Source organism: Sinocyclocheilus grahami, unplaced genomic scaffold (assembly GCF_001515645.1).
Source record: "Sinocyclocheilus grahami isolate Dianchi unplaced genomic scaffold, SAMN03320097.WGS_v1.1 scaffold49.1, whole genome shotgun sequence".
Lineage (NCBI taxonomy): Eukaryota > Metazoa > Chordata > Actinopteri > Cypriniformes > Cyprinidae > Sinocyclocheilus > Sinocyclocheilus grahami.
Window position 1 is genome coordinate 1,603,808 of NW_015505228.1, and position 20,684 is coordinate 1,624,491.

Below are 20,684 nucleotides of genomic sequence, written 5' to 3' on the forward strand. Positions count from 1 at the left end.
GAGTGAGAGGAGGCCGGTGGGCTTGAGAACGGCGCGGCCGGCGGGCTTGCGGCAACCACATGTTACGACCCCGGGCTGGACTCTGCTTCGTCCACAGTGAAAGTCGATCCGGCGATTCACAGCGCGAAGTTGATGTATTTCCTCAGCGACCAGCACGGATCAGCTCCAGGCATGACGAAGCAGATATCGTCCTCTTTTGGAAGGCCAAAAAAAGTAGTTTTGCTTTCACAACGAAACACACAGCGTCTTCACGACATGGCGGCGGCAACAACAATACTACAGCGAGAATAAAAGTTACGCCTTCTTTCTTTGCGTGAAAATTTGCGTGAACATGTTATACATTCTTTGCGTGAACATGTTATGCAAATCTTCCCACATAGTGATGTAGATATGTGGGGGCGTGTTAGAACGAGGCGTTTTAGGTCGGCGTGGCTGACTCTTAACTTTTATAAAGAATATCTCTTTGGATTTGAGACTTTAGTCTTTGCAACTTTACAGATCGTCTTTATGCACCAAGAGCTTGTAACACTACAAAGAGAAAGGAAAAATAGAAATAGCATTATATGACCCCTTTAAAAGAAATAAGTTGAAGTACTAAAATTGCTAAACATTAAATAAAAATAAGTTATATATATATATATATACACATTTATATTAAAACCACTAAAAAAGCCAAAAATGACTAACTTGAACTGGAATACAAAAAATGTAAACTAAAATATACAAATAAAAGCTAATAAATAAAAATACTATAATAGTATAATATGCTAGTGTATATAAATAATACTAAATAACAGTAAATTTATTGTACTAAATCTCTCTCTATATATAAATTATCAATGTTCTTAATGTATATTGCCTGTTTCAGTTGTGTGTCAAACTTTTATATTTTACTATATTAATGATTATAATTACTTATTTTATTTGAATTATTCTGGTAAATATAATAAAAATAAATAAAATAAATGACAATTTTAAATATATATAAAATGACATTTTAATATGAATCGTCCATCTCCGATATATCGTGAGAGAAGCCCTGCTGTCACCGTTACTGACCTGTAAGTAATTGACCATGTCATTGGTACAGGAATCCAGGTCAATGCGGCGGATGGCCACATACTCCCCTGTGGGTTTGTACCTGGCCAGATTCACTGTCATCAAGTCCTCCAAACCTCGACCTTCACAAGCGGAGACAGACACATATCATCAGCAGCTGGAGAAGTCACAGACGCTCCTCACAGAGATCTAGAGCTGTTCTAGTGCTGGCCTCACCTATGACAGATCGCAGCTCATAGGCGCTGTTGTCTCGAAGGAAGCTTCCCATGGTGTCTCTGTGTGGGAGAGGGCTCAGAGACACTTGACTGTCCTCATGGGCCTGAGTCAAAAAACAGTGTCTTTAGTCAAATGTGGAAACACTAACTAAACATAAAAATTGCATAAATAAAAATGATGCTGAAAATCCAGTTTTGCTATCAGTTTTAAAATAAATAAAAATATAGAAGTTTTATTACACTGTAATAATTTTCCACAATATTACTCTTTTGATCAAATAAATGCTTTTGATACTTTCTTTCTAATGCACATATTTGAAGCACAATTTAAGTGTCCAAATACTTTTGTGACTCACTGTACATTCAAAGATATAGTAGGAAGTTTATAAAATAATATAGTGAAACATAAAATGCCCGATTTGTCATTTGAATGTGATAAAGCATCAACGTTTAGCGTTTCTGGCAGGCTTGGTGTCACTGTGCAAGCAGTGTTCGGGTAGCAAACATTTTAAGTGCATGTTAGCTTTCCTTCAAATGCATCATAGTATTTTGGGATATCAACCAAATATACAATGACCATCAATGTCAGTTTTAGTGAATTAGGAAACATTTCAAGATTACACACATGTACAATCACAGACACTGATGCCACTGTTGTGATAACAGCACAAACCAACCTGGTTTTAAAGAGGGGAAGGGTTTTTATTGCGCATACACTGATAAATCCCAGCCATTGCAAAGCTCTTCAGAGAATAATACAGATCAAGTTCTGAGGATCGGCAGATTATGGCTAATTAAAGATTCAGTCCAACTGTTCTGAGACTCAGTACGAGACCGAGAAGTTGAAAACTGCAGCAGGAATGGCTTCACAAAACTCTGCGTATTTGCAAAAGCATGTTATAAGCATCAAATAAACTACAATGCACTGTGTTGCATTTGATTATAGATATGCATGATCCCATAAACATAAAATACTTTTCTTTTCTTTTTTTACTCACATCAAAGCGTCCATTCGCTCTGCCATGGAACTTACAGATAAGAATATTAATTCCTCACACATACGATGAGAGCATATGTCAGTGGAGATCATGCAGGTCTATGGCAATTCATAAAACAAATCATTTTGTGCCCTTTGAAGTGTAGACAGGACTACTTCAGTGAACAGTGCAGCAAGCCCAGGCTTTGACAGGATGACTCCATGTGTTGCATTAACACAATGAGCAACTCCACATGCTTAGGTGACCAATGACAACATCACCATTACTCCTGGTGTTGGTTTGTTCTTTGTGACAACTCTTATGAGGCAATTTCGTAAGAGAGATGTCCTAATATTGCATCAATGAAGGGTAATGCAGAATTAGTCTCACTGATTCACTCTGCATATCTCTTGTACCTGCTCTTTAAAATCAGGCTTAATACTTAATTATGATATTAAGTATTACATTACTGGGAAACTGAACCCCCAAGTTTTCATTTCCCTTTGGTTTATCAAGCACAATAATAAAGCACTGTACCCAGGGAGTTTTATGAGACCTCATCTTTCTTTTCCCAACTTAAATACAAGCACTTCCCTCTCCTGGAGCCTCAGTCTGAGCAAGTGCGGAGGTATGAGTGTCACAGCAGCACGATGAGTGCATGCAGCCAAACACAGGAGCACAGAGATGTACTCATCTGAGCTTTAAAATCAGGCTTAATACTTAATTATGATATTAAGTATTACATTACTGGGAAACTGAACCCCCAAGTTTTCATTTCCCTTTGGTTTATCAAGCACAATAATAAAGCACTGTACCCAGGGAGTTTTATGAGACCTCATCTTTCTTTTCCCAACTTAAATACAAGCACTTCCCTCTCCTGGAGCCTCAGTCTGAGCAAGTGTGGAGGTATGAGTGTCACAGCAGCACGATGAGTGCATGCAGCCAAACACAGGAGCACAGAGATGTACTCATCTGAGCACACACACACACACACACCATTAATCTTATCATGTGACACTGAAGACTGGAGTAATGATGCTGAAAATTCAGCTTTGCCATCAATTTCAAAATATAGAAGTTATTTTAAACTAATAATTTTTCACAATATTACTGTTTTTACTCTTTTGATCAAATAAATGCAGCCTTGGTGAACATAAAGAGACTTGTTAAACTTGAAAACTTTAGTGTACATCTGCGGTTCCCCTACTGGTGTGCCTGTGTGAATTTTGTAGATTCAATACAATTACCTTAGGACCATTTGTTTGAAAGTCACAGCAAGATAGAGTTTTTTTAAGCTTTATTTGTTTGCAGATACTACTTTGTTTGATATTTTGTTTCAAATTAAAAAAAAAATTTAAAGACATTAAGCACAATTTAAGTGTCCAAATACTTTTTTGACTCACTGTACATTCAAAGATATTGTAGGGAGTTTGGAAAATAATATAGGGAAACATAAATGCTTGATTTGTCATTTGAATGTGATTAAAGCATCAACTTTTAGCATTTCTAACAGGACTGGTGTCACTATGCAAGCAGTGTTTGCGTAGCAAAAATTTTAAGTGCATGTTAGCTTTCCTTCAAATGCATCATAGTATTTTGGGATATCAACCAAATATACAATGACCATCAATGTCAGTTTTAGTGAATTAGGAAACATTTCAAGATTACACACATGTACAATCACAGACACTGATGCCACTGTTGTGATAACAGCACAAACCAACCTGGTTTTAAAGAGGGGAAGGGTTTTTATTGCGCATACACTGATAAATCCCAGCCATTGCAAAGCTCTTCAGAGAATAATACAGATCAAGTTCTGAGGATCGGCAGATTATGGCTAATTAAAGATTCAGTCCAACTGTTCTGAGACTCAGTACGAGACCGAGAAGTTGAAAACTGCAGCAGGAATGGCTTCACAAAACTCTGCGTATTTGCAAAAGCATGTTATAAGCATCAAATAAACTACAATGCACTGTGTTGCATTTGATTATAGATATGCATGATCCCATAAACATAAAATACTTTTCTTTTCTTTTTTTACTCACATCAAAGCGTCCATTCGCTCTGCCATGGAACTTACAGATAAGAATATTAATTCCTCACACATACGATGAGAGCATATGTCAGTGGAGATCATGCAGGTCTATGGCAATTCATAAAACAAATCATTTTGTGCCCTTTGAAGTGTAGACAGGACTACTTCAGTGAACAGTGCAGCAAGCCCAGGCTTTGACAGGATGACTCCATGTGTTGCATTAACACAATGAGCAACTCCACATGCTTAGGTGACCAATGACAACATCACCATTACTCCTGGTGTTGGTTTGTTCTTTGTGACAACTCTTATGAGGCAATTTCGTAAGAGAGATGTCCTAATATTGCATCAATGAAGGGTAATGCAGAATTAGTCTCACTGATTCACTCTGCATATCTCTTGTACCTGCTCTTTAAAATCAGGCTTAATACTTAATTATGATATTAAGTATTACATTACTGGGAAACTGAACCCCCAAGTTTTCATTTCCCTTTGGTTTATCAAGCACAATAATAAAGCACTGTACCCAGGGAGTTTTATGAGACCTCATCTTTCTTTTCCCAACTTAAATACAAGCACTTCCCTCTCCTGGAGCCTCAGTCTGAGCAAGTGTGGAGGTATGAGTGTCACAGCAGCACGATGAGTGCATGCAGCCAAACACAGGAGCACAGAGATGTACTCATCTGAGCACACACACACACACACACCATTAATCTTACATTTTCACACTTACACAAGCACACACCATCTCACATGCTCACACATACACACACACAACTATCACACACCCACACCAACAGGCAGATGGAAAAACTGGAAGATATTCCGCACTTACTTTCCTTAGTGGGCTTGCCTGAGTTTGCTCTGGCGTAGAGAAACCGTGTAAATGACGCAAAAGACACACATACAAACAAACAATCTGCCTTTAAAGTGTTTCTCACAAATTTAACAAACTCTCATTGGAACAGCTTTAGTCCAAGCAACACTTTCTACATGCGATTCAAAACTTTTAAATTTTTTTTAAAATACAATTCAAATAGATACTTTGTATAAAATAAAAAAATATATATCATTGATACCAATTTTTAATTTTATTTTCTGTTCTCTTAAAAAAACCAATGAAACGTAATGCGAGAAAAACTCTAACATAAGTATCCGCCAAATGTTTTTATTTTCTAGTCAATTTATACCATGTATATTATAATCAATATCATACTGCATATACTAAATGATAAAAATCATTTAAGCAAGAAGAAATTGTATTTATATTACTTGAGCATTCAATTCAACAAAATGACAAACCATCAGAAAAACTTTTTTTAAATTACTTATTTTATATAATTTTTTATTGAACATAAACTTATCAACCCTTGACTCATTGCCATGGAACACATAACAGCCAAAAGCAAACATAAATGTGACCCTGGAGGCTGGAGCCCAAAACCAGTCATAAGAGTCAATTTTTAGAAATTGAGATGTATACATCATCTGGAATCTGAATAAATAAGCTTTTCATTGATGTATGGTTTGTCAGGATAGAACAATATTTGGCCGAGATACAACTATGTGAAAATCTGGAATCTGAGGGTGCAAAAAAAATAAAAATATTGAGAAAATCGCCTTTAAAGTTGTCCAAATGAAGTTCTTAGCAATGCATATTACTGATCAATAATTAAGTTTTAATATATTTACAGTAGGAAATTTACAAAATATCTTCATGGAACATGATCTTTACTTAATATCCTAATGATTTTTGGCTAAAAATAAAAATCAATAATTTTGACCCATACAATGTATTTTTGGCTATTGCTACAAATATACCCCAGCGACTTAAGACTGGTTTTGTGCTCCAGGGTCACAAATTAGCATCGCTACAGCAGACATGGGGCAGCGATTATGGACTACAGCAAAATGAGTGAAAGCAGATATACAAAAAGCAACAGCTAAAAAAATCCCTTAATGCATTATACACCATCTTAGAGACAGGCACCACTGAAAACCTATTGATATTAGGAAATATGTAACACTCAGACTATCCTGGCACTGGCTATACACTTAAAAAATTATATATATATATATATATACCAAAGCCAAATCTACATGGCATTAAAATAGAACTCTTTAACAAGACCCATGTCAGCAAGACCATGCAAACTAGAGAATTGCACAAAACAATTATTTTCATATTTACATGAAAGTTTGCACGACTGCAGTTTACATGGGATCAGTAAGATTTTTTTTATGTTTTTGAATGAAGTCTCTTATACTTGTCAAGGTTGCATTTATTTAATCAAAAATACAGTAAGAACAGTAATATTGTTAAATATTATTACAATTTAGAATAGCCTAACTTTTTTCAATTTAAATATAATCTAAAAAAAAAATTCTTCTAATATTTGTTGCTTAAGAAATATTTCTTAATATTATCAATGTTGAAAACAGTTTAGCTTAATATTTTTGTGGAACCCTTGATACTTTTTAAGGATTCTTTGATGGACAAAGTTCAAAAGAACAGCATTTATTGAAATATAAATATTTTGTGACATAAATGTCCTTACTATCAATTTAATGCACCCTTGCTGAATATAAGTATTAATTTCTTTATTTAAAGCTGCAGTACGTAACTTTTTTGGTTAAAAATTATCCAAAATCAATATTTGAGCAAGTACATAACCAGCCAGTGTTCAAAACTATCACCTTACTTTTTTAATGTTTTCTAATTTGAGTGGTACTGGTAGGTTTTCGCGGGAAATTTGAGCATGGCACTGCGTCATTACGTCACGTCTGTAAACATAAAGAAGTTGTCCCGGCTATTAGGCTATCGCATATGAGGGTGCAGGTGCAGGTGGCTGATCGTTTATAGCCTTTTCTCACAGCAGCCAGAATAATTAAATGTATCATTTTGATGGCGGATTGTAATCCAGAAAGGATTATGTGTTTATGAAATACATGTGAATGAAATTAAATTATATTCCAGTTATCAATGTGCTTCTGATTACAGATAGCCTGGGATTACACAAGATGTGTATTTTAAAGAAAACCAGTTCGAAGGGAGCATAATTTGCCTTTTGGGTTAAAAGAATTTCTTAATATGAAATTCGAAGCGTATGACAATTAGATTAGACTGTTAGACTAGATTAGACTGTGCAGAAATTGAAATCTACACGCTAATACACACTATACTCATAGTCACCAATGCTGATGTTGTTAACATGAACAATTTGAGAATAAAATATAACAATAATAATAATAATATGCACAGTTTTATGTGATATGAGCTCATTTAGATTAAATCACCATTGGTAGTGCGATTTATTGTATTGCTTTTTTCCTCAGTTGGTCAGAACAAACGTGGCAGACTTGTTGCTTACTTGTTCAGATGGCAATATCCGGTGAAAATGCTTATTTGAGTCATATTCCAAGACGTAGGCTAGAATCTGTGAGTGCAAAGTACAATATCCACACCGGTGCGGTGACTGACTGCCACACATGCTCCTCAAAACATTAGATTCAGCCAAAAAAGGAACGAGAAGCACAGCGGCATGAGATGCTGGACTACCGAACTCACCTCCAAATAACTCCAGATCCCTCAGGCTTTCCGCACTGAGTTTCTCTGACACCCAGCGCTGAGAGAAAGTGAGAAAATATGGTGATTTAATGCACATGCAAACAAAATCAGTCACTTTGACAACCAATCAAGTTCACTGACCAAAAAAGACATGGATCCTGGAGATGGCGATGACAGGTAGCAATACTTTCACAAACACATAAAGAGTACAAATCTGCAAAGGGAAAAAAAATCCGATTCATGAAATTAGAAGTAGAAAACAACTTTTTTTTCTGCACTGATACTTTATGAATTCTTCTATACCACAGTTTTTAGCAGTACCTCAGAACAGTGAGGCTTCAAATGAGATTGTCTTTATAACCGCATACGTATGTAAATAAAATAACACCTTGGGTTTGCTCATTTAGTGTGCAGCATGAAAGATGTGCATTTACTAATGCAACACAGCTATTTGAAGATAATTCCGCACACAGCTGCAATTGCAGGTTTTCAAACAGAGATGGCGACAAAGGCAAAACTTACGGACTGCAGCTTTAAAAAGAAAAAAAAAATCTTACTAACCCCAAACTTTTGAACACTGAAAAGTAGTGTATATCAACTTGTTATGTATTGCAACTAACTAGGAGAAAATATGGATAAAAAAAGGTTAAATACTGACGCACACCAAATACTATCCAAAAGAACTGGCATCAAAAGCTATCAAATATATCTGGATTTCCCTGTAAACGAGTATAAGTAAAAGCCCACAATCCGCAAATGCACATGTATTCCTCTAATGTACAGATTTCATACAGCTTCAGCAGCGCTAGACCTGCCCTACAGATCAGTCCACCCCTTGTTAGGCTGCAGTGACTCAGCTGTCAGTTGCACCACAGAAGCAATCCATCAACACCTAGCAATAACACTACATCACAGCCAGCCTTACATACAGATACATCACCACAGGAAGGAGATTAAAAAGCCTCACAGACACAAGGACACACAGACTCTGCTGTCACCACCATCATTAGTCACCATGACGCAAACGCTGCACTTTTATTAAAAAGCAGTGTCACATCACACTGCAGAACACATTTACGACAAAAACTCAAAAAGACTGACAATATTAAATTCACAAGACCTTTCATAAAGCACACGCAAAACAAATAGTGAACCAAAAGCCGCGTTTTTGCTTTTGCAAAAGTACTGATTGGTTGTAATCATGGGTAATCTGCATATGTAGAGCTCCTCTTTTGCTATGGGCCTACATAGCTGACTATGAGGGGGATTTGTGTCCAAAAAATGTGTACTATTCCATCTGACGAGTTCAAGATGGGCCAATTGTTCCTTTAAATGTTGCAGAGGAATCTTTAAATATGAGTGTGTAATAGAAACTAAATGTTTCTAGGATTCCCCTTCACATTCACCCGGCTAATGTGGAATAAAGCTCAGGCGGGTGAGGTTTGCTGAAAAAGGAACGAGAAGCACAGCGGCATGAGATGCTGGACTACCGAACTCACCTCCAAATAACTCCAGATCCCTCAGGCTTTCCGCACTGAGTTTCTCTGACACCCAGCGCTGAGAGAAAGTGAGAAAATATGGTGATTTAATGCACATGCAAACAAAAGCAGTCACTTTGACAACCAATCAAGTTCACTGACCAAAAAAGACATGGATCCTGGAGATGGCGATGACAGGTAGCAATACTTTCACAAACACATAAAGAGTACAAATCTGCAAAGGGAAAAAAAATCCGATTCATGAAATTAGAAGTAGAAAACAACTTCTTTTTCTGCACTGATACTTTATGAATTCTTCTATACCACAGTTTTTAGCAGTACCTCAGAACAGTGAGGCTTCAAATGAGATTGTCTTTATAACCGCATACGTATGTAAATAAAATAACACCTTGGGTTTGCTCATTTAGTGTGCAGCATGAAAGATGTGCATTTACTAATGCAACACAGCTATTTTTAATAAGCAGAGTTATTAATATGTAAACAAATGAGGCATGCCAGTTTACAGGTCGGTATCTAGTTAGTTAGCCATGCAGCGACATGATTATCTCTCAATTATGATAAACAGAGCACGGAGCTTCAGTGTGCTTGTGTTAGTAATACAATATAAATGTTGAACTCACCCTCTGCTGATAAATTTTATGGGTCTTACTGTTCTATATCGTCAAATTTCCAGCTATCATCAAAACGGCAGGATGTAACGCATTTCTTCTTCTCGTCTCGCAGTGGGGCGGCGATATCGGTATCGGCCCCAAAAAACCCATATCGGTCGGGCTCTAATATATATATAATATATATAATTTTTATTATTATTATTATTTAACTGAAAAACATGGGATCTGGCAACACTGCATTCACATTCTTCACCAAACGCGTCGCGCAAATTTGACCAAACACAAAACGAGTCCATTGTAAATGACGTAAACCCCAATCTCCGAGAAGTGTGCTGTGCAAGATAGCCTGAAGTGGTCAATACGTTGTGGATAAATAAGGTGTCCACCCACTTTAGAAGATCGCTCTTTTCACGTTATCAGAAACAGGTAAATAAACAAAATGTAAATAAATCCAGGTTTTAGGCTTCGACGCATGCAATGTGAAAGTAATCGAAGCATAATCCGTATACACATAACATTAGCTCAAGGCCTCTCCACGGCCATCAGCGCAGCATTACGAGACAGCGTCTCCTACTTGCTGTTTGGCCCCCAACTATTGAGATATTACGATACATTTTTAAAAAGCGAACCATGAAATGAATTAGCTATGGCAAAAGACAGTAAAGCTGCTGAGAAATATCTATAAGCAGTGCGCGAGCAATAAGACTTTGTAATTGTTATGCTTCAGTAAATTAGCCTGATAGGGATTATTTGCATTACATTATACACTCTGGATTTAACTAACGGTTTTTAACCACTAATCTGACGCTGTGCAGCCCAACAGCAATGAACTGGAACAAGGGAGGCCCGAGTGGCAAGCGAGGCTTTGGATTCGGGGGATTCTCTCTTGCGAGTGGGAAGAAAGAGGAACCTCGTCCTCCCCAGAAGGCCCACTCTGCATTTGGAGCTTCAGGACCATCAGGTGGATATGGCACGAATCAGCAGCTTTCGTCTTTTTACAAAATAGGAACAAAACGAGCCAATTTCGACGAGGAGAATGCGTAAGTACTTCAATTGTGACCACTTCTACAATGAAAACATTGGCAATGGGACAGTTCACGCCAAAATGAAAACCGTAAAATCAGTCCAATCTAAAAAGAACACATCTCATTATTTACTCACCCTCATGTCCTTCATAACCTGTTTGACTTCCTGTTTTATGTGGAACACAAAAGTAGATGTGTTTCAGTCACTTTTATTGCTTTTGTTCAGACAATGAAAGCAAAAGGTGCCAAAGAAGACTGTCATTATAACTAATGTCTCTTTTTAAGGTTGAGTAAATGAGTTTTGGGTGAATGAAAGAGGCGTTTGCAGTTATTGCTTGAAACATTTTTTTTTTCCATAGCTATTTTGAGGATGATGAAGAGGAGTCTAGCAGTACAGATCTGCCGTATATACCCGCCGAGAACTCTCCCACTAGAAAGCAGTTCCAGTCTGGAGGAGGAGGAGGAGGAGGCGGCGGCTCCGACAGTGAGGATGACCCTCTTGATGCTTTTATGGCTGAGGTGGAGGTGAGAGCTCCTGAAGTGATCTCTTTGAGAAGAGGCAGTGGACATTTCTGCTGTTTTGCTTTAATTCCCGTTTTTGTCGTCTTTCAGGACCAAGCAGAAAAAGACATGAGGAAACTTGAAGAAAAGGAAAAAGAGAAAAAGTTAGCCAAGTAAGATTCTGATATTATCACAGAATTTTTCTAAGACCATTCATCCAATAATATTTATAGCAGAGAGGATGGGAATGGAAGGGGGTTTATGGGTAGAATATGGATTTCCATGGGTGATTGAGCGAGTCGCAGGGAAGTTTTTTTTCTCCGCTTGTTTCTTCCAGGGGTATACGGGATGACATTGAAGAGGAGGATGACCAAGTGAGTGACCCCCTTGAAGTTACTACCGCCACTGTATCTGTGCCACAGCAATGACTGTGCCTAACTCCTCTTTCTATTTTTCTTTCTTATATTCTCTATATATCTACATCAGTTTACAGACTGAGCCATTCAAATGTACTTTTGGTGATGGAGTAGGTGTTGTTTTTAAGGTTTTATATGCAATCTTCAGACTTGTTTTCTTAACCAGTTCATTGGTTCTCAGTTATTATCTATTGTCTTTAAATGTTTCCAGGAAGAGTGATTCTTTTGTGACTGAAACGTGTGATTTGAGTCAGTGCTATGTGTTAAAATAGCAGTGATCAATTAAAATAAATGTTAATGTCATTGACACCACCTCAGTGCTCAGTAAGTTGTTGGTTTTAGAGCTTACTATTTAATAATTAGTTATTCTAAATAATTTCTTTAACATCATTTTTTTTTACATGCCATGTTTTATTAGACAAATTAATTTCGATGCCGTCTATGGCAACATTTAGATGACTTTTTTGATATTCAGCAGTAAAGACCTGCTGCTGTTTGTTTTGATCTAAATCATTTTTTGCATTATTTACAGGAAGCATATTTCCGTTACATGGCGGAAAACCCAACAGCTGGGCTGACCCAAGAGGAAGATGAGGAAGAAGTGGACTATGACAGCGATGGAAACCCCATTGCTCCTACAACCAAAAAGATTATCATGCCACTGCCCCCGATAGACCACTCAGAGGTACTGTTACTGCGTTTCTCTACAGTGATTGTTGTATTAATGTCCTGCTGCAGGGATGGCATCTTTTTGTAGGCATGCTCAGAAGTTTTTATAATAAAAAGCTAATAGTATTTTTTTTCATGGTCTTTTGGATTAAACTAGTTTGCAATAATGTGACTATAAAACAGTAAGGCTATTAAAAGCACACTTGAGTTTTCCTGTGATGCTGTAAAATGTTCCCAACAGCTTCTGTAGTCCTATTTAGCCACTTTTGAGCAACCACCTCTTTCAAGACATTGAAAAAGCTTAAAAATCAACAGTGGTGTTTTACTTTTGTATTTTATTTTTTAGAATAAAAGGTGAAAATATCTCAAGCTTGTGTTAACAACAAACCTTATTTCAGACATTTGATCCATTTAAACAAACAATATGATGTCAGAATGAAGGAACCAGAGGTTTCTCAACTTCTGCTAACTTGTTTCCATGTTTTAGGTCTCATTCCTGCAGCTCTATTGATGAGCAAGTACATTGTAGATTATTAGATTGCTCATATCAAGAAGACCCTTGTATATACATTAAAACAAAAGTATATGTAAGCAAGTGCAAATCTTGAGTGGTATGTTTTTATTTCTCTTCTGTCTGTAGATTGACTATCCTCCCTTTGAGAAGAACTTCTATATTGAGCATGAGGAACTCAGCAGTCTGACTGAGGCCGGAGTGGTGGAACTGAGAAAGAAACTCAATCTGAAGGTCAGTGGCAGCACATACACAAATGATCGTTCTCTTTCTTTCAACCCACATTAACCCATATTCAAAATAAACAGGTTTCAGGTGCAGCCCCTCCTAAACCAGCCACCAGTTTTGCCCATTTTGGATTTGACGAGCAGCTCATGCACCAGATCCGTAAATCTGAGTACACTCAACCCACACCCATCCAGTGCCAGGTGAGCTGCCATACCCTCCCACAAAAGAACCTTTGTTTGTTTAGGTACTGGTTTATTTTTCTACAGTAATGTGTGTTGTTTCACTAGGGTGTTCCGATAGCTTTGGGTGGCAGAGACATGATTGGCATTGCCAAAACTGGCAGTGGAAAGACTGCAGCTTTCATTTGGCCAATGCTGGTGCACATCATGGACCAGAAGGAGCTGGAGCAGGGAGAGGGACCCATTGCTGTGATCGTCTGCCCCACCAGAGAGCTCTGTCAACAGGTTTAGAGAGAAGGACAAACATACTCTTTCATACTAGGGAAAGGTGTAAAAGTGTGAAAAATAATTGCTGGGCAAAAGGATTAAATGTTTCTCTTATGTAGTCTTGGTTTTGAATGAAGTTTTTGTAGCGTGTTTTGGGTTTTAGTCACTTAAAAGTGCTTGTCTGTGTGGTTCAGATCCATTCTGAATGCAAGCGCTTCGGGAAGGTGTATGGCCTCCGCTCGGTGGCAGTATATGGAGGCGGCAGCATGTGGGAACAAGCCAAAGCTCTACAGGAAGGAGTCGAAATTGTTGTCTGCACCCCAGTAAGAACATCCTATCTTTTGATACACAACAAGTTTGACATCTTTCTGTTTACTTGTGAGGGGGTTCCTTCCTTGGTTGTTCTGTTAAAAGCTCTTCTCACATAGGGTCGCCTGATCGATCATGTGAAGAAGAAGGCTACATCTCTGCAGCGAGTGACCTACCTGGTGTTTGATGAAGCTGATCGCATGTTCGATATGGGCTTTGGTATGTGTAAAATGTATTTTTTTTGGTTTAATCCCACTAATCCGTGTCCTGTTAAATGCTCAGTCAGTGCATTTCCCAACTGAGATTTAATTACCAAAGTATTGAATTAAAGAATTAGTTCAATATTCTGTAATTTACTCACCCTCGTATTTGATCAAACCCACAAGACTTTCATTCATTGTTTCATTTGGAACAATGAGGGTGGGTAAATACAGAATATGACTGTTTTTTTTTAGGTGAACTATTCCTTTATGAAACATGAGTACAGTTGTGATGCATTTCATTTAAACTTGATCTGTATTATACAGAATACCAAGTGAGATCCATTGCCAGCCATATCAGACCTGATCGACAGAGTAAGTATCTCTCATATTTATATTAATGTGCTGCTTTAAAGCACTTCTACATTCCTGCATTAACCCAATCCAATGCGTTTATTGTACTTAATGGCTCTTCATGACCTCTGATCTCTCTCAGCTTTGTTATTCAGTGCAACATTTCGGAAGAAAATTGAAAAGCTGGCACGAGATATTTTGGTCGACCCCATTCGTGTTGTGCAGGGAGACATAGGAGAGGTGCATACTCTTATGCAAGTATTTAAAAATGCACACTGCATTAACTATTTAACCTCTATTTACACCTCTTTTCTCATCCTCCCAGGCTAATGAAGATGTCACTCAAATAGTGGAGGTGCTGCAGACTGGGCAGGAAAAGTGGGGTTGGCTGACACGCAGACTGGTTGAGTTCACCTCAGCTGGCTCTGTGCTGATCTTTGTCACTAAAAAGACTAACTGTGAGGAGCTGGCTACAAATCTCAATCAGGAAGGTTATAGCCTAGGGCTGCTGCATGGAGACATGGATCAGAGCGAGAGGAACAAAGTCATCGCTGACTTTAAGAAGAAGAATCTGCCCGTATTAGTAGCTACTGATGTTGCCGGTTAGTTGGGCTTATTTTATCTGTCTATCTGTTCAGAATAAATGAACTATTTCCATTTGTCACCTTTTTTGTATTAATTAAAATTTCTTTCAGCTCGTGGGTTGGATATTCCATCTATCCGTACAGTTGTGAACTACGATGTAGCACGAGACATTGACACACATACACATCGAATTGGTAGAACAGGTCGTGCAGGAGAGAAGGGTTTAGCTTACACTCTGCTCACCACTAAAGACACTTCATTTGCTGGTGACCTGGTTCGAAATTTAGAGGGAGCCAATCAGAGTGTTTCAAAGGAGCTGATGGACCTGGCAATGCAGGTCAAACCGTGACATGAATACAATAAACACCTTTCATAGTACAACATGTTTCATAGACTTGCTCATCAACTTTTCATTACTTTTTTTCTTTTCTTTTCTAGAATCCCTGGTTCAGGAAGTCCCGCTTTAAGGCAGGGAAAGGGAAGAAGCTAAATATTGGAGGTGGAGGCCTGGGTTACAGAGAGAGACCAGGCCTTGGATCTGAATCCACTGTTAGTTTGGCTTTACTTTTGCTTGCTTGCTTTATGTAATTATTTATTTTTAACAATTTATTATATATATACAAAATTATTCTCTTCTGCCGCCCCCCTCTTTTATTTTGTCTCCAATTATTTTTCGTAATTACAGACAGAAACCACAGCTAATTCATAGCTAATGCTTTTATTATATTTATTGTATCTTAAATTGATTCAAACAGGAGCGCAGTAGTAGTGGTGGTTCTGCTCTTGGTAACTATGAAGCCTACAAACCATCAACTGGGGCCATGGGAGACCGCATGTCTGCCCTGAAGCAAGCATTTCAGGTAAAAAAATTTTTTTTATTTTGTCTTATCACGTCTTTCAGGTGGTTGATCAGCTTTTTTCGAAGGCTTGATTGTGTTTTTGGGTTGCAGTGTAACACGTGTTCATGTTTAGCTTTAAAAAAAGCACATTCTTTTTTTACATATTTTACCTTTATTCTACACTGCTGTTTCCATTCTCATCAAAACGTTCTGTTGAGTTCCTTGTTCTATGAAGCCCCTCCCTCAGAAATACGTAATCGGGCTCAGATTGGTTAGCTTTGCACTTTGCCCGGAAACGTCATGCCCCCTTACCATTACGGGTAGATGCATGTTCCCGGGGGCAGGTTTACGTAAACATGGGGGTTAGTGATGTCTCAAACCTGGGAAGAAGCTTGTTGTAGTCCCTACCAGTCTTTTTTGTAGTCCTTAAACAGTGATTTCTTTGCATTGAACTTTGAGCATTATTTATGCTCTTAACAGCAACATTACACACTAATTTAAGTTAAAAAAGTGAAATCATACTCAACATCCCCTTCAAGTTCCTCAGTAAAGATATATAGTTGTATGTACCAATTTATGGATTTTGTTTGACTGCTCTTGCTTTCCCTCAGTCTCAGTATAAAAACCACTTTGTGGCAGCATCTGGTCTTCCTCCAAAACTCACAACAAAGTCCAGCAGCTCCTCCGGGTGGACCAGTGCAGGAAGTCTAAGTTCTTTGCCTTCAGGAGCACCAGAGGGGCCTGACAGAACCCACCTGTCCTACTCTCCATCGTCCTCTTCCTCGTTTTCCTCCATGCTGCCGCCCCCTGCCCTCAGCTCGGGCACCAAAATGAGCGGCTTCAGCAGTGCAGGCTCCCTGAGCTCAGTTTCAGACTCTTACTCTAGCTCTTCTTCAAAAGAGGGGTCCCGTAGCGATAGGAATGCTGACGACAGGGGCCATCGTGGAGATAGTCATTATCGTCACAGTGACAGGCATAGTGGTGGAGACCGTGATCGCTATGCAGAAAGGGACCGGCATAGTGACAGAGATCGTCACAGCGATAGCCGAAACGGTGAAGGGAGCCATAGGGACAGAGAGGGACGGTCAGAAAGAGATGGGGGTGAGAGGTCAGGGACTCATAAAGACAGCTTTGCAGTTCCTGATCCCCCCAAACGTAAGAAAAGCAGATGGGACAATTAAAGTGTACAGTAAAGAAGCTGTCGTCAACTGTTCTTTGATCAGAATACACAGCTGACCCAGTCTCCCTAGCAGTGTCTTTACCTGTCTGCTTGTCTTTTTGTCTGTATGTAAGATGAAGCTGTTTAAGGGTGCCTAGGAGACTCCCACCCCATCACCCTTGTCATTTACCAGAAATAAATGCATCCATTACAGGCTGTTTCAGCCAATTAGAACTGTGAATTGGCAAGATGAATAAAATGCAACTTGAGCCTAAGTGTTGTGTTAAAGTAGATGTGACTGTTCAGTGGCACGCAAGTTGTTTCTTTCTGAAGAAACAAATTGAATAAGAAATGTTGGCTGTGTGACAGAAAAAATAACAAACAAAAAAAATGTTTGATAATAGTTGACAACTTTTTTTGTATTACTGTGTGCTGCTTCACAAACTATTTGTCAACTATATAGTTTAAGACTTTAAAATTTTCCAGCGTGTTTTAATGTGTGCTGTCATGTTTCAAACACCACCATTTTTAAGTTTTTAACGTCCATTAATGGGTTTCACTCATACTTGATAATATTTGGAATTCAAATACTTTTTAGTCATCTGTTTTCTGTGGTGCCCAGCATGTAGTATAGTTCAAGCTGAAGGAATGAAGTCTACCATAAATTCACGCACACTGATCAACCTAGTCATAAAACAATTGGAAGGGGGAGAAAACATCAGTGAATCTACAATAAAATCTATGTATTATACTATGATCTTGCATTCCCTTGCTCCATTTCCATCTCACAATCTAAACCTGACTGTAGAAACATGATGATCTTTATTATTTTGGATACTCTAGTGTACAATTCTGTCTGTGGTCATGTTTCTGAATTAATAAAAAAAGAGGACACAAAAAGACTTAGAGGATGGTTTTCTTTTCAGAGAATTTATGTCATTTTGATATTTAAAATAAGCAATCATTTGGTATAGCTTCTAATACAACGTGTCCTTAAATGGGGCATAGTTTATTCTGAGTAATGAGAAATTAATGATTTTCACCTGTGACAAATTGATTGAGTAAATTAGCAGGTCCAGATAAAGATTATGCTTGTCATGAGAGAGGTGGAGCCATCCGGATTTTCAGCTGTATAAATTTGGATGGTGGAACACTTAACACATTGAAATGCAAGCTTAGCAACAATGGGGTTCTGGCAAGTTGGATTTGGATTGGCGGTTCTTCTTGCGCTGGGATTCTCTGAAGCTCTATTGAGATCCAGAGGAAGAAGTGATTGGACCCCAAGCATCTTTATGCCTAGGGCACTAGTTCAGAAGACCGACTTCAGGATGCCTCCAGTTGCCCAGAGATATGGCCCTGGTAATCCTGCATCTGTACCACAAGGATTTCCTGCTCTGTTTCCTGTCCAAACACCAGCCAGGAGTGATTTTAGAAGGCCTTCTCAAGATCTTTTTGGTGTTCAGTCAAAAGAACTGATGCTGGGTCCAGTGACAAAACTGACATGGAGTTTTCCAAGCCTACCAGAAGAATCACAGCAGCCAGACATTCCTTTTGCGTTACGTCATCCTGTCCCTGCCAACAGTGTAGCAGCTCAGTGTGGTGAGAATTCAATATATGTGGCGGTGATGGAAGACTTCTTTGGGACTGGGAAGCCATTGAGGTCATCTGCTCTTACACTGGGAAGCTGTACTGCAACTGGGGAAGACCCTTCTGCTCAAGTGCTTATCTTTGAGTCTGAACTGCATGGATGTGGCAGTATAGTAACGGTGAGGTTTCAATTTTCCATTCTATGGTTCTGATTTGTTTCTGACTACTCTTGCTCCATTTTATTCAGGTGTCTGAACGTGAGATTGTCTATACCTTCAAACTTCTCTACACGCCACAAGAGGCTTCATATGGTGTTCCTATTGTTAGGAGCAGTAGTGCGGTGGTTGGTATCGAGTGTCACTATTCAAGGTGAGGTTGCTGGATGTACTAAAGCAAGGGTGCCAGAACTCTGTCCTGGAGGGCTGGTGTCCTGCGGAGTTTAGCTCCAACCCCAATTAGACACACCTGAACCAGCTAATCAAGCTCTTACTAGAAACTTCCCAGCAGGTGTTGAGGCAAGTTGGAGCTAAACTCAGCAGGACACCGGCCCTCCAGGACCGCGTTTGGGCACCCTTGTACTAAAGCCACTGCAAGGTGATTGGTTTATTTAACCCTCTTGCAGACTGCATAATGTGAGCAGCGATTCCTTGGTGCCCACTTGGATCCCATATACCTCTACAAAAGTTGCAGAGGAGGTCTTTGTCTTCTCCCTCAAACTCATGACTGGTTGGTGTACCAAACTCTTTCATAACACTCCAGTGCTTGTGGACCTGTGCTAAATTGTCTTTGCAGATGACTGGAGATTTGAGAGACCTTCTAACCAATACTTCCTGGGTGACATCATAAATCTTGAAGCATCTGTGCATTCATACAGCCATGTTCCCATCCGTGTGTTTGTGGACAGCTGTGTGGCTACAGTAGTTCCTGATGTCACATCTGTCCCCAGATACTCCTTTATTGAGAACAACGGGTAAGTGGTGCACCTCATGTGTCCCACACTCTAGATGTATTGAAAGATGTTTAACTTGGTTCCTTTCCCAGGTGCCTGGTTGATGCCAAGCTCACAGGCTCCAGGTCTCGCTTTATGCCCCGAACTCAAGGTGACAAGTTGCAGTTTCAGCTGGAGGCTTTCAGGTTCCAGCAACCAGACAGTGGAGTGGTATGTGACCGCAACACTTTGTATGCAGTGCTACATTGTCTACAAACAACGGTTTTTGCAGGTCTACATCACATGCATGGTGAAGGTGGCTGTAGCAGCAACTCCTACTCCAAGTCCTGAACAGAAAGCTTGTTCGTTCTCTGCTAATGGGTATGTACCCCCCACCCCCTAAATGAGTGTACAGGTGACTGAGGAATTGCCTTAACTTAAGGGTTTGTCTTGTCAGTTGGGTGTCTGTAGATGATTCTGACCAGGTGTGTGGCTGCTGTGACACCACCTGTAGTATCAGAGGAGGAAGTGATCTGCTTCTTAAAGGTCTGAATATATAATTTAATACGTGTACACTGCTTTTTTTTTTCTCACTGTTTTTTTTTTTGTTCAGATCTGTGGTGGGAAACAACATCGGTTGGGCCCATCAATGTTAAGGAATATGGCTATGGCCAAAAGTAACTGGAAGTGACTTCTGACTAAATAAAAAAAGGTCCTAATAGGTTGTGAACTTTACTGACTCTTGAAAATCTACAACTTTGTATCCTGTTTTGCTGGCACTCCCATTTAAGACACATCCCCTGTAACCTAACCACAATTCCTATAACTTGGCAATTCTGGTGACTTATGACACTACCTTCTTGTACGCTGACTAAATGGTGCCAGAAGCCTTACTTCAGTGCAAGCACTGGGTAGGGTGGGGAGTGGTATGACACATAGGGGTGTTTCAATGGCAACCATATT

At 39.0% G+C, this 20,684-nt stretch overlaps 2 protein-coding genes across 2 annotated transcripts; both read left to right on the top strand.

The window, feature by feature from the left end:
• Nucleotides 1-10,228: 10,228 nt before the first annotated feature.
• LOC107583038 (ATP-dependent RNA helicase DDX42-like) lies at nt 10,229-17,602 on the top strand. Its single transcript, XM_016269117.1, has 18 exons — nt 10,229-10,390; nt 10,780-11,004; nt 11,349-11,514; nt 11,602-11,663; nt 11,828-11,864; nt 12,439-12,591; nt 13,216-13,320; nt 13,395-13,514; nt 13,602-13,778; nt 13,955-14,083; nt 14,189-14,288; nt 14,597-14,644; nt 14,766-14,863; nt 14,949-15,225; nt 15,319-15,545; nt 15,647-15,757; nt 15,964-16,068; nt 16,659-17,602. Exons 2-18 carry the CDS (start codon nt 10,790-10,792, stop codon nt 17,226-17,228), a joined length of 2,700 nt encoding a protein of 899 aa, XP_016124603.1. The 5' UTR covers nt 10,229-10,390; nt 10,780-10,789; the 3' UTR covers nt 17,229-17,602.
• A 748-nt stretch (nt 17,603-18,350) lies between these two features.
• On the top strand, nt 18,351-20,432 carry LOC107583046 (zona pellucida sperm-binding protein 3-like). Its single transcript, XM_016269129.1, has 8 exons — nt 18,351-18,972; nt 19,041-19,162; nt 19,416-19,519; nt 19,586-19,763; nt 19,835-19,952; nt 20,014-20,102; nt 20,179-20,267; nt 20,335-20,432. The coding sequence occupies exons 1-8, from the start codon at nt 18,391-18,393 to the stop codon at nt 20,400-20,402; spliced, it is 1,350 nt and encodes a 449-aa protein (XP_016124615.1). The 5' UTR covers nt 18,351-18,390; the 3' UTR covers nt 20,403-20,432.
• Nucleotides 20,433-20,684: the final 252 nt, after the last annotated feature.

Bases quoted from the DNA above. Each gene is read 5' to 3' on its own strand.
- LOC107583046 (XM_016269129.1), top strand. From the start codon at position 18,391: ATGGGGTTCTGGCAAGTTGGATTTGGATTGGCGGTTCTTCTTGCGCTG. The intron at 19,520-19,585 runs GTTGGTGTACCA...TTGTCTTTGCAG, and splicing joins CTCCCTCAAACTCATGACTG to ATGACTGGAGATTTGAGAGA. The intron at 19,953-20,013 runs GTATGTGACCGC...CGGTTTTTGCAG, and splicing joins AGCAACCAGACAGTGGAGTG to GTCTACATCACATGCATGGT.
- LOC107583038 (XM_016269117.1), top strand. From the start codon at position 10,790: ATGAACTGGAACAAGGGAGGCCCGAGTGGCAAGCGAGGCTTTGGATTC. The intron at 13,515-13,601 runs GTGAGCTGCCAT...TTGTTTCACTAG, and splicing joins CCACACCCATCCAGTGCCAG to GGTGTTCCGATAGCTTTGGG. The intron at 14,864-14,948 runs GTGCATACTCTT...TCATCCTCCCAG, and splicing joins TGCAGGGAGACATAGGAGAG to GCTAATGAAGATGTCACTCA.